Raw genomic sequence first — 12206 nt, 5'->3', positions numbered from 1 at the left:
CAAATAAAAGTGATTAGTAGAAACTATTTTTAAAACTGGCAAATTCAATGAATACATGTTAACAAAAATGTAAACTTATCATATTAATAGAACAAGAAATAAAGAGTGTGAATAACCAAAACTTATGGGTTTTGTGGCAGGTTTCTTTTTTGTTTGTTTTTCAATGGATAAGGCACAAATGGACTTCCAAAGAAAGAAACCCTGGAATCAGATTTACAAATAAATTTGATCAAACATTCAAACAATTAATTCCAATAGTACACAATTTTTTTTTTCTTGAAATAGAAAAAGACAAAACCATCTACCTTCTATTTCTTTCTGCTCAGAGAAAGAAGAAGGTCAGCACAGGACATGTACACAATGTCTATCTCAGCCAGTATGACTTGCATTTCTTTTTCAGTCTTCTTGCTGTATACACTTGATCCCTATCTTGTATTCAAGGAGAAATGACCTTCCACCTGACTTTGCACCTTCTGTCTTCTTGAGGGAAGAAGAGGAAAGTCTTTTGGGGAGCAGGACTTCCATCTTCTGCTGTGCTGTCTCCTACCTAATCTGTAGTCTCCCCTGGGAAGGGGAAAGATGTCTTCCGCTGATTGATTAACACACTCACTGTTGTTTTTCGATTGTTTCTCATTCTTTGTGCCCCCTTCTGGGGCAAACAGGTTTAAGTGACTTGCCCAGGGTCATACAGCTACTATACTATATATACTATATATACTAAGTGTGTGGGGCTGGATCAGAACTCAAGAAGATGAATCTTTCTAATTCCAGTCCTGTCCCTAAAGACACTCACATCTGGTCATATTTTTTACATCCCAGTGATTCTGAACTCTTGTAGGTCATCATCAAGACCTCATTCCACCTCCTTCACCATCCAATTCCTTTTTTTCCATCCCCCTTAAGATGTCCACCCCAGAGTGCCATTCAAATCATCTCTTCCACTACGTTCTCAGGAATTCCAATTCTATAGGCAACAAACTTGTCTTCATCTTAAATATTTTCCTCTTTCACTTTTATCTTCTGGAACTCACCAAGACCTGACTTCCTCCTGCTGATGCAGCCTCTATGGCCACCCTTTCCAGTACTGACTGTACTTTTTTAAATGGGAAAACAGCTCCTTTTAATTTTAATTTAGTATTTTATTTCCCCTATTTCATGTAAACACAATTTTTGTCATTTGTCTTCAAAATGTTTTGAATTCCAGATTCTCCCCTCTCCCATGGAGAAGGCAAGAAATTTCCCATATGTTATACTTCTGTAGTCATGCAAAACATTTCTCTGCCAGTTATATTATGAAAGAGAAGACAGACAAAAACAAGAAAAAATAAGGAAAATGTACACTTTGATCTGCATTCAGACTCCACCAGTTCTTTATCTGGATGTGGATAGCATTTTTCATCATAAATCCTTCAAAATTCTCTTGGATCATTGTGTTGTTGAGAATAGCTAAGTCATTCATGGTTGATCATCATACGATATTGCTGTTACTATATACATTGTTCTCCTCATCCTGCTCATTTTGCTTCACATCATTTCATTTCTTTCCAGGTTTTTCTGAGAGCATCCTGATCATCATTTCTTATAGCACAATAATATTCCATCACAATCATATACAACAACTTATTTAGTCATTCCCCAGTTGATAGACATCCCTTCAATTTCCAGTTCTTTTTCCACAACTAACAGAGATGCCATAAATATTTTTTGTACATATAGGTACTTTTCATTTTTGTTTTTTATTTCTTTGTGATACAGACCTAGTAGTGGTATTGCTTAGTCAGAGAATTTACAGCACTTTGGACATAGTTCCAAACTACTCTACAGAATGGTTCAATCAGTATGCTACTTCACCAACAGAGCATTAGTGTCTCAATTTTATCACAAAGCCTCCAACATTTGTCATTTTACTTTTCTGTCCTGTTAGCCAATCTAAGATGTATGAAGTAGTACCCCAGAATTGTTTTCATTTGTATTTCTCTAATCAATAGTGATTTAGAGCATTTTTTCATGATTATAGATAGCTTTGATTACTTCATCTGAAAATTATCTATTCATATCCTGTATTGCTTGTTACTTTTACCTGATCCAATCTTACCTCCCCTCTATCAGTGCTCCCTCCACTTCTTTTATCCCTTTCCCCTCCTACTTTCCTGTATTTTCTATACTCAATCTAGTGTGTATGGTATTCCCTCTTTAAACCAATTCTGATGAGAATAAGGTCCATGTGCTTTTCTCCTATCATCCCCTCCATTGTAAAAGCTCCTTCATTCCTCTTTTATGTCAGATAACTTACCCCGTTTTATCTTTTCCTTTCCCCTTCTCCCAGTGCTTTGCTTTCCTCTTTCTTATCCCTTAATTTACATATATATATATACATACATACATATATATATACATATATATATATATGTACACACACACACACACACATATATATATACCAACCCATCATATTCCACTCACACTCATACTATCTGTTTATGTATGCTCCTTCTAACTACCCTAATAATGAGAAAATTAATAGGAGTTAGAAGTATCATTTTCTCATATAGTAATGTAAATAATTTAACCTTATCAAGTCCCTTATGATTTCTCTTTCCAGTTTACAGTTTTTTAAAGTAAAATTTTCTATTCAGCTCTGGTCTTTTCATCAGAATGCTTGAAAGTCCTGTATTTCATTTAATATCCATTTTACCCTGAAGGATTATACTCACTTTTTCTGGGTAGGTCATTCTTGATTGCAACACCAGCTCTTTTGCCCTCTGCAATATCATAATCCCAAGCCGTTTGATACTTTGATGTGGAAACTGCTAAATCTTGGTTCTTCTTGGCTGCTTGCAATATTTTCTCCTTGAACTGGGAGCTCTGGAACTTGGCTATACTATTCCTTGGAGTTTTCATTTTGGGATCTCTTTCAGAAGGTAGATTCTTTATCTTTCTATTTTACCTTCTGGTTCTAGGATATCAGGACAGTTTTCCATGATAATTTTTTGAAAGATGATGTGTAGGCTCTTTTTCTGATCAGAGTCTTCAGGTTATTTAATAATTATTTTTTCTCTCTTTTTTATGAAAATTTAACAAATAATTAGAAAAGAAAAAGAAACATAATAGATACTTAAATCTTTAACAATAAATTTCCATTTCAAGAAAACCTATATATTAAAAACTCTGTGTTGTATTGAGAGCAGTCCATCTTTTCTTTGCTTCTTTGAAGGTTTTCTTTTGTTCCCTGTTACATACTTTTTACTTTGTTCTTTTTTCCCCTTCCTCTCCCTTCTCCCCTGCTTCAGGCTGCAATTAAGCATGGTTATATTTATATATAGATATATACATACATGTATACAAATATACACACACACATATACATAAACATATACTTCCCCTTACAGATTCTACTCCTAATCTTTATTTTTATGTTATATGTATCTCTGATTTCCTATTTCTCCTGACTCCCCTTCTTTATTTCTACCTTGCCTCCTATTACTTAACCTGCACATCCTCTAACAATCCCTCCCTTATCCTCCCATTCCCATAAATTTAAACAACCTTTAATATGAACCTTTGATCTATTCCCTCACCCTCCCCTCTAAAAGGGAGGAGAGCCCCTTCCCTATCCTATTAGTATTTTATTTCCTTCTAAATTTAGACTTTTATACCCTTCTAGATATATATATATATATATATATATATGTATATTTGTATTAGTTTTTCTTCTTGCACCTCATTTGTATAAGATAATTACTCTTTTTTAGCTGTTCCTGAATGGTTTTATTCTTTGAAGTCATGTCATGCTCAGGTCTACCCCAATCTTTCTTACAAACTACCCAATTACTAATAACAATCTTAGACGTATGTTTTACATTTTTCATACATAAAAGGTAAACTGTCTGTCCTTGTCTTTGATTAAGTTCAGGTTTTTTTTTTTCCGTGAAGTCCTGAAAGTCTGAAGATTCATTAAATGTCATTTTATTTTCATTCAGAATTAGGCTTAGTTTTGTTGGGTATGTTTTCAGCCAGAATTTCTTTTTTTTTTTCAGTACGGTTCTTTTGCTCCTCAGTATATAGTGTTCCAAGACCTGTGTTTTTTTAATGTCACCACTACTTGGTCTTGTGTGATTCTAATTGTGGCACTTCCACATGTAATTTTTTTTCTTCTTGTTTGTAATATTTTATATTTGAGCTGGAGTATTGGAATTTGGCTATAATATTCCTGTAGGTTGTCCTTGTAGGATCTCTTTCAGTTGGTGATTAGTGAATTTTTTCTATTTCTACTTTCCCATATTATTCTAATGCTCAAGGACAATTTTCTTTAATTAGTCCTTTTATTATTCTGTCAAGATTCTTTTTTTGATCTTAGATTGGGGGTAGTCCAACTATTCTTATGTTTTCTGTTCTTGATATGTTCTCCAGATCAATTGTTTTGCTTATGAATATTTCACATTCTATTATATTTTTTCATTCTTTATATTTTGTCTTATTATTTCTTGATCTGTTATAATTTTGCTAGCTTCTCCTTGCCCAATTCTGATTTTCAAGGAGTCATTCTCTTCCTTAAGATTCTGAATTTCCCTTTCTAATTCGTTGACTTTCTTTTCATAATCTTGTTTTTCTTGGATTGTTCTAATTTTTTCACCTCAATCTCCCTCATTTGGTTTTTTCTTCTATGAATTCTTTTTGGGCAAGTGACCACTTGACATTATTCTTTGGGATAGGAGAGGTTTTTTTTTCTTCACTATTCTCCTCTGAAGATGAACCCTTTTCTATTCCCATAGTAACTTTCCATAATTGAATTCTTTCTCTTTTGCCTGTGCATTTTTAATAGCTTAATTTTTGTAATCACCCCTAGTCCTGGGGTATGGGGGATCATGCCTCTCGCCTCAGATCTTCCTTCAGTTTTCCTTTCTTACCTTGAATCCAAACCAAGACCTCGAGCCTCCTGTAAGTCCCCACAGCCTCGCCTCACTGCTTCTGTACTCACTGGACATGTGTTGGTTCCTTCTCTTTCCACTGCATCTCCACAGCACAGCTGGATCTGGTGTTCTTTGTCAGTAGAGGTCCTCAACCATTCCCAGCTCAGACATCCAACTCCTTTCACTGTCCCAGACGTAAAAGTTTCTGTAGCTGGGGTCAAGGTACTTCCCACCCAGCTAACCCCAGGGCTTGCCCTTTACTCTTCACTGGGGCCAAACCTTGTCTGGTGATTTTTCTTCTGCCTGGTCTCATTTAGTTTTACTCTTGTATGTTTGCCCTGAGGCACTGTTTTATCTCTTTTGTGAAGGAAAATCTTGAGAGCGTGGAATTTTCTGATCTACTTAGCCATCTTTCCAGAATCCTCCCTTGTTTTATAATTCTTAAATCATCTCTCCTTTATTTTTTAGGTCAGTTTTTTTTTCCAATGAGATATTTCACATTTTCTTCTATTTTTCAATCTTTTGGGTTTTTTGGGGGGGATTGATTCTTAATGTCTCATAATCATTAGCTTCCATCTGCCCAATTCTAGTTTTTAAGGAATTATTTTCTTCAGTGACCTTTTGTGTATTCTTTTCCATTTGACCAATTCTACTTTTTAAGGAGTTTTTTTTTGTTTGATTTTTTTTTAACTCAATAAGTATTTATTTTTTAATTAAGATTTTTTTATTTTTAGTTTAAAACACTCAGTTCCACATGATTTTGAGTTCCAGATTTCCTTCCCCCCCAAGACAGCATGAAATCTGATATGTCTTCTACATATAACTTCACATTGAAATTATTTACACAATATTCAAGTTGTAAAGAAGAATTATGACCAATGGAATGAATCATGAGAAAGAGGAAACAAAACCAAAACAAACAAACAAACAAACAAACACTATTTGCTCTCCTTTTTTTCCCTTCAATGAATTTTTGTACTTCTTTTTTCATTTGGCCAATTCTGCTTTTTAAGGAGATCTCTTCAGAGATAATTCTGAGAACATGTAAGTTTTCAGATTTTCAAAGATGATATGTTGCAGGTAGAGATGTGTTTATTGCTTTCTTAGCCTCTGCTCTCCGTGAGTCACCACCAGCACTTTTTCTGCTCTGGAATATTAACCAGGTTTTCAGGTCCTCTGTGGCTGCAGGCTCTGGTGTGCTAGTGCTCCTTCTTGCCCTGAGACTGCAACTCAGGACTACAACTCAGATCCAAATATGGCCAATGCCCTGGTGCCAACAAAGGAATCCCCATAATCTCTTTTTGACTACCTTACCATGGCTGCCACTGATTTAGTCACCCCTAATGCCTACTGCTGATTTGCTGGGATGAAGCCTGCCCTGGACTGCGTGTGTTCCAGTCTCACACTGGTGCAATAGACATTTCTGGGTGACCTTCTAAGTTGTCTTGGACTGGAAAATTGTTTCATTCCATCCTTTTGTGGGTTCTGCTGCTCCAGAATTTGTCTTGAGGCATTAAAGTTTTTTGAGGGGTTTTGGGGACAGCTCAGGTCTCTGCTTTTCCTCTGGTATCTTGGCTCTACCTCCCTATTGATTACACTTTCACTCATTCTCCTTAGTTCACTGGTAAGGGATTGGAATAATTCTTGCTCCAGGTTGCCACTTTCAGCTTCTCCCTCTATATTCATCACTCAGCAACTTCCTATTCTTTGAGTTCCACACAATCCATATCTTTACCTAATCAAAATCTTTGTAGCTATTTTCTGCAGATGTCCAGAATGCTCCCCTGATTTCCTCAGTGAGGTCAATACCTGCCTCACAAACTTTCTCTCATTCTCAATTCCTATCCTCAACCTAGAGAGTCTTCAGTACACATATTGATGCTCTTTCCAACACCCTAACAGTTAAGTTCCTCAACTCACTTTCTTTTGCTTGCCCATAGCAACACTGCAAAATGGTTAAACTCTTGATCTTGCCATAACCCATAAATGTAATATCTCCATGTTCAAGAAACCCCCCTTATCTATAATCTATTGTCTTTCTACTTCCTCTTCTGCTTTCCCATATCAAATCCTACCCTTCATCTACCCTGTGACTTCCAAAAATTCCACCCCATAGTTCTCTCCTTGGTCATCACCCCTGTAGTAGACAATCTTTCCTGTTTTCCCCATCTTGACACCTTGGTAGATATGTTCAACTTTATACTATTCTTTCCTATTGAATCTCTCCAATTTTGAAGAAGTTTTTGTACAAGCAAAATCAATGCAGTTAAAATGAAAAGACAAAGTTAACTAGGAAAGAATATTTATGGAAAATTTCTCTGATAGAGATCTGACTTCTGAGGTATATAAGAAACTCATTCACATTTATAAGAACATGATCCATTATCTGATTGGTAAGCAGTCAAATTATATTAACAACCTGTTTTCAAAGGACAAAATCCAAACAACGAACAGTCATATTAAATATAAAAATGCTCCAGTTGATAGACCATTCTGAGATCCCCCCTCATATCCATGAAATTCAAAGAGATGACAAAAGAAGAAAATGATAATTGTTGGAGGAGTTTAAGGAAAATGAGCCTATTAATATACAGTTGGTGGATCTTTGACTTTGTCCAGCTGTTTCAACAATCCGGCTAGCAGCTGTTGTGGGGGTGAAAGACCAACACAAGCCCAATAACAGGAATGCTACCAGCAGGCTGCAAAAGCACAGGTCCTTTTGATCTGCTTTAGTAAGGAAAGCAACATTAAGGGGATGACAGGCTTACTTTAATTCAGCATACAAATATCATTCCCTTAGTTCAGCAGAAAAAACCAGCACCCTGAACTTCAGAGCAAAATACAAACAAAGTACACACATCGACAGACAGACTTTGTCTGATTCAAATCCCAATACATAGTTACCAGAGTTTAAGAAAGCCCCAACATCCAGGTTACAAGCTGGAGGGCTCTTAGCTACAGCTCCCCGGAGTCTCTGCATCAGCGCACCAGCACGAGTGAGAGCCCTAAACAAATTACAAACATTGTCAGACAGACCAAATACAGATTCATAGTTACCAACATCTAGGTTCAGCTCGGGAGCTCAGGAAAAGGGCTGGCCCAGAGTCACTTGTGCCACCGCTGCTGTGGGAAAGAGCTCCAGAGAAGAGAAGGCCAACCCCTGGTTTTATATCTTTTTCAGGGTCAGGGGTGAGTCACACATGCGACTCACCCACATGACCTAGAATCATCACAAAGAGGCAATTTAAACCCACGTGGTCTAAAAACCTCTGCTGTCCCAGACATGTCACTCAAACTCATGTGTAAACTGGGCCCTCCCCTGAGGCAAGGAGGCACCAAGGACACCCAAATCTAATCAAGGAAGCAAAGGCTGAACTCTTCAAGGGCACTTAGTTGAACTGAGTGCTAAGATCCCATTTTGCTTACCAACACACTCTACCCCTCAAGATGCTGAGTGTGTTTTTTCCCTTCCTTCCTGTGTTGGAAAGCAAAATGGGCTCCTTAGCACTTAGTTCAACCAAATGCCCTTGGAGAGTTTGGCTTTTGTTTGCTTTGAGTAATTCAGTGGAATGCACCTTTGAGTAATTCAGAGGACTCACCCCTGACCCTGAAAAAGATATAAAACCAAGGGTTGGCTTTCTGATCTTCGGAGCTCTTTCCCACAGCAGTGGTGGCACGAGTGACTCTGGGCCAGCCTTGTCATGAACTCCCGGGCTGAACCTAGATGTTGGTAACTATGAATCTGTATTTGGTCTGTCTGTCTATGTTTGTAATTTGTTTAGGGCTCTCACTCGTGCTGGTGCACTGATGCAGAGACTCTGGGCAGCTGTAGCTAAGAGCCCTCCAGCTCATAACCCAGATGTTGGGGTTTTCTTAAACTCTGGTAACTATGTATTGGGATTTGAATCAGACAAGGTCTGTCTGTCGATGTTTGTACTTTGTTTGTATTTTGCTCTGAAGTTCAGGGTGCTGATTTTTTCCCCTGAACTAAGTGAATGATATTTGTATGCTGAATTAAAGGAAGCTTGTCATCCCCTTAAGGTTGCTTTCCTTACTAAAGCAGATCAAAAGAACCTGTGCTTTTGCAGTGTGCTGTTTTAACAATCTGGGTAGCAGCTTCTGTGCGGGTATAAGATTCACCCACAGCCAGCACCCAGAAAGCTACCAACAGCACAGGTTCTTTCAATCTGCTTAAGCAAGGGAAGCAAGGTGAAGGGGTTAACAAGCTTACTTTTAATTCAGCATTCAAATATTATTCAATTAGTTCAGGGGGAAAAAACCAGCATCCTGAACTTCAAAACAAAATGCAAACAAATTACAAACATCAACAGACTTTGTCTGATTCAAGTCCCAACAGATAGTTACCAGAGTTCAACAAAGTTTCAACATCCAGGTTTACAAGCTGGAGGGCTCCTTAGCTACAGGTGCCCGAAGTCTCCTCATCAACACCATCTCCAGAGCCCCACACAAATGGCTCTGTCCTCCCTTCTTATAGGGCTTCAGACATCAAACATCATCTGAATCACCAGAGCCCAGGCTCCGGTGATTGGTTCTTGAGTTGGCCCCTCCCCTTAGGACCCTGGGAGGTTCACATCCACATGGATTATGTTAACACTTAATAAATTGAGTCACTCAAAGAAAACAAAGGCCATTCTGATTACATGTGCTGGTACCATGCTTGTTGTTGGGCTTGTGTTGGCCTTTCACCTCCACAACAGCTGCTAGCTGGATTGTTGAAACACCAGCTTTCTGCAAAACAATCCAGAAGCGTACCTCAGAAATTACTAAACTACATTCCTCTTTGATTCCATGATATAATTACTAGACCTATACCCCAAATAGATTTAAAAAAGAGGAAAAGGACTCATATAAACAAAAATATTTATAGCTACTTTTTGTAGAAGCAAAGAGCTAAAATTTGATGGATTCCTATCAATTAGGGAAGGAATATAGGAATTTTAAAATATTAATATAATGGAATACTATTGTGTTATAGGAAAGGATGAAAAGAATGGATTCATACAAACCTAAAGTGACTTAAATAAACTAATATAGAGAGAAATAAATATAACTAGAAGACCAAATTCAGACAACCACAACAAAGTAAAACAAAACAAAGTAAAATAACCTTGAAAAACTTAAGAATTCTGACCAGTAATTTTCCTGAGTACCAATGATAACACATGTTATCTATATTCTGATAGAGTGGTGATGGACTTATGATGTGGAATGAGAAATATATTTTTGGACAAGGCCAATGTCAGAATTTGTTTTGTTTGAGTGTGCCTATTTATTTTAAATGTATTGGTATTGGTCTTTTCTTTTTCAGTGGAGACAGTATCCTAGGAAAATGGGATTGAGGTAGAGATCAATTGCAAAAGGAAAAAAAATGATAAGAGAAGAGAAGGGAGATAAAAAATAATCACTGATTAATCTGGATAGACAGTTTCTAAAGTTACTTTTGAGTTTAATATATATATATATATACACACACACACACATATATTTTAAGTAATCTCTATATAGTAGAAATTCAGAAATTCTACTTCATGCCTAAGGTTGTAAGTTTTTTACATGCATACATGTATGTATACATACACATACACACACGTGTGTACACATGCATATCTGTATGTATAAAGTTATGTTACATGTATGTATGCACACCCATACATGTATACATATGTGTGTGATTTATCTATTTCTATGATTCCTATTAATTTTCTGTGAACATATGTGTATATGTGTATGTATGAGTATATGTCTTTGTATGTTTGTCTGTGTATATATGGATTGCAGCCTAGTGGTAAATGAAGAAATAGCTGTTTCTCCACAATTAACAAGTCTGCTTTCATCTTAAAACTTTTTCTTTTTTATTCCCTCTGTCTTCTGGACCTGGTTACTTTTTTATTCTTCAGAAATGCTATTTTGCATCTTGGCGTCATCATATGCCACGGGTTCAATTGACATCTATATGCAAACAATTCTGATATTTTGATATTCATATCAAATTCTGATATCAAATTGATAACATTTCTTGTTTTGAATGAGATACTTTGTAAGAATCTCGAGCTTGATGTGTCTCAAACTGAACTCATTACATTTCCCTCATCTAGGCCCTCACTGCTCCTAGGCAATCCTTCTAGCAATCAACTGTCTATCCATCTATTCTCAATATTCTCAGTAGCAGCTTTTTCAAACTTTTCATGTCCTCTCAACCCCCCCTCCCCACAGCTCCTCTTCCCCAACCCTCTCACCTAAGAACCTTTCCTCATATTTTACTATGAAAATTGAGGCCATTAGCTGTGATCTTCCACTTCTCCATCTTCTTTATCTCCTATCACTAGTATGGCTCCTGCCACTTTGTTCTCCTTCATGCATCTCAAATGATAAGATGGTCTTTTTCCTTACCAAGGTCAATCCCTCTACCTACTCAACTGATTCCTTGCATCTTGTTTCCTCCAATAGATTACCCCCTCATCTCCACTCCATCACTTATTTTCAATTTATCTCTACCACTTACAGATATTCCCATGCTTCCGCCATCTTCAAAATTCCTCACTTGTTCCTTTCATCCCTGTTAACTATTGTCCTACATCTCACTGTACTTTGTAGCTAAACTACTGGAAAAGGCCATTGCTTCTCAAAAAACTTCCTCACAATCCAGCTTCTGACCTTATTATTCCACTGAAACTGCTCTCCCCAAAGTTATTTAGTCTCCAAATCCAGCAGATTTTTCTCAGTCGTGGTTTTCCTTGACTTCTCTGCAGTCTTTGATGTTATTGAGCACCCTCTTCTTTTTTAAAAAAATAATTTATTCTTAGTTTTCAACATTTGGTTACACAAGCTTTTGAGTTTTGAAATATTCTCCTGCCTTCCTACCCTCTCTCCTCCCCAAGACAGAATTCAATGTGATATAGGCTCTACATACACATTCATATTAAACACATTTTCACATTAGTCATGTTGTAAAGAAGAATTAAACCCAATGAGATGAACCACAAGAAAGAAGAAACTAAAGAAAACAAACACACACAAATAACCAAAAGGAAAAGAGAGCAAATAGTATGCTTTGATCTGCATTCAGACACCATAGTTCTTTCTTTGGATGTGAATAGGATTTTCTGTCACGAGCTTTCTGGAGCCTTTTTGCTGAGAAGAGCTAAGTATATCAAAGTTAGTCATCACACAGTGTGGCTCTTACTGTGTACAATGTTTTTCTGGTTCTGCTTATTTCACTCAGCATCAGTTTGTATGAGTCTTTCCAGGTTTTTCTGAAGTCCTCTTGCTCATAGT

The 12206-nt window shown here is 36.9% G+C and overlaps 1 protein-coding gene across 1 annotated transcript in view; it reads left to right on the top strand.

The window, feature by feature from the left end:
- The window catches only part of LOC118842014 (MAM domain-containing glycosylphosphatidylinositol anchor protein 2-like), a 132964-nt gene extending 131099 nt beyond the window's left edge, over positions 1 to 1865 (top strand). Inside the window, exon 4 of the mRNA XM_036749710.1 lies at positions 1756 to 1865. Coding sequence (XP_036605605.1) covers positions 1756 to 1865 — 110 coding nt within the window. The remainder of the gene's footprint in view (positions 1 to 1755) is intronic.
- The last annotated feature ends 10341 nt before the right edge of the window (positions 1866 to 12206 follow it).

Source organism: Trichosurus vulpecula, chromosome 3, assembly GCF_011100635.1.
Source record: "Trichosurus vulpecula isolate mTriVul1 chromosome 3, mTriVul1.pri, whole genome shotgun sequence".
Lineage (NCBI taxonomy): Eukaryota > Metazoa > Chordata > Mammalia > Diprotodontia > Phalangeridae > Trichosurus > Trichosurus vulpecula.
This window is presented reverse-complemented; position numbering and strand designations above follow the sequence as displayed.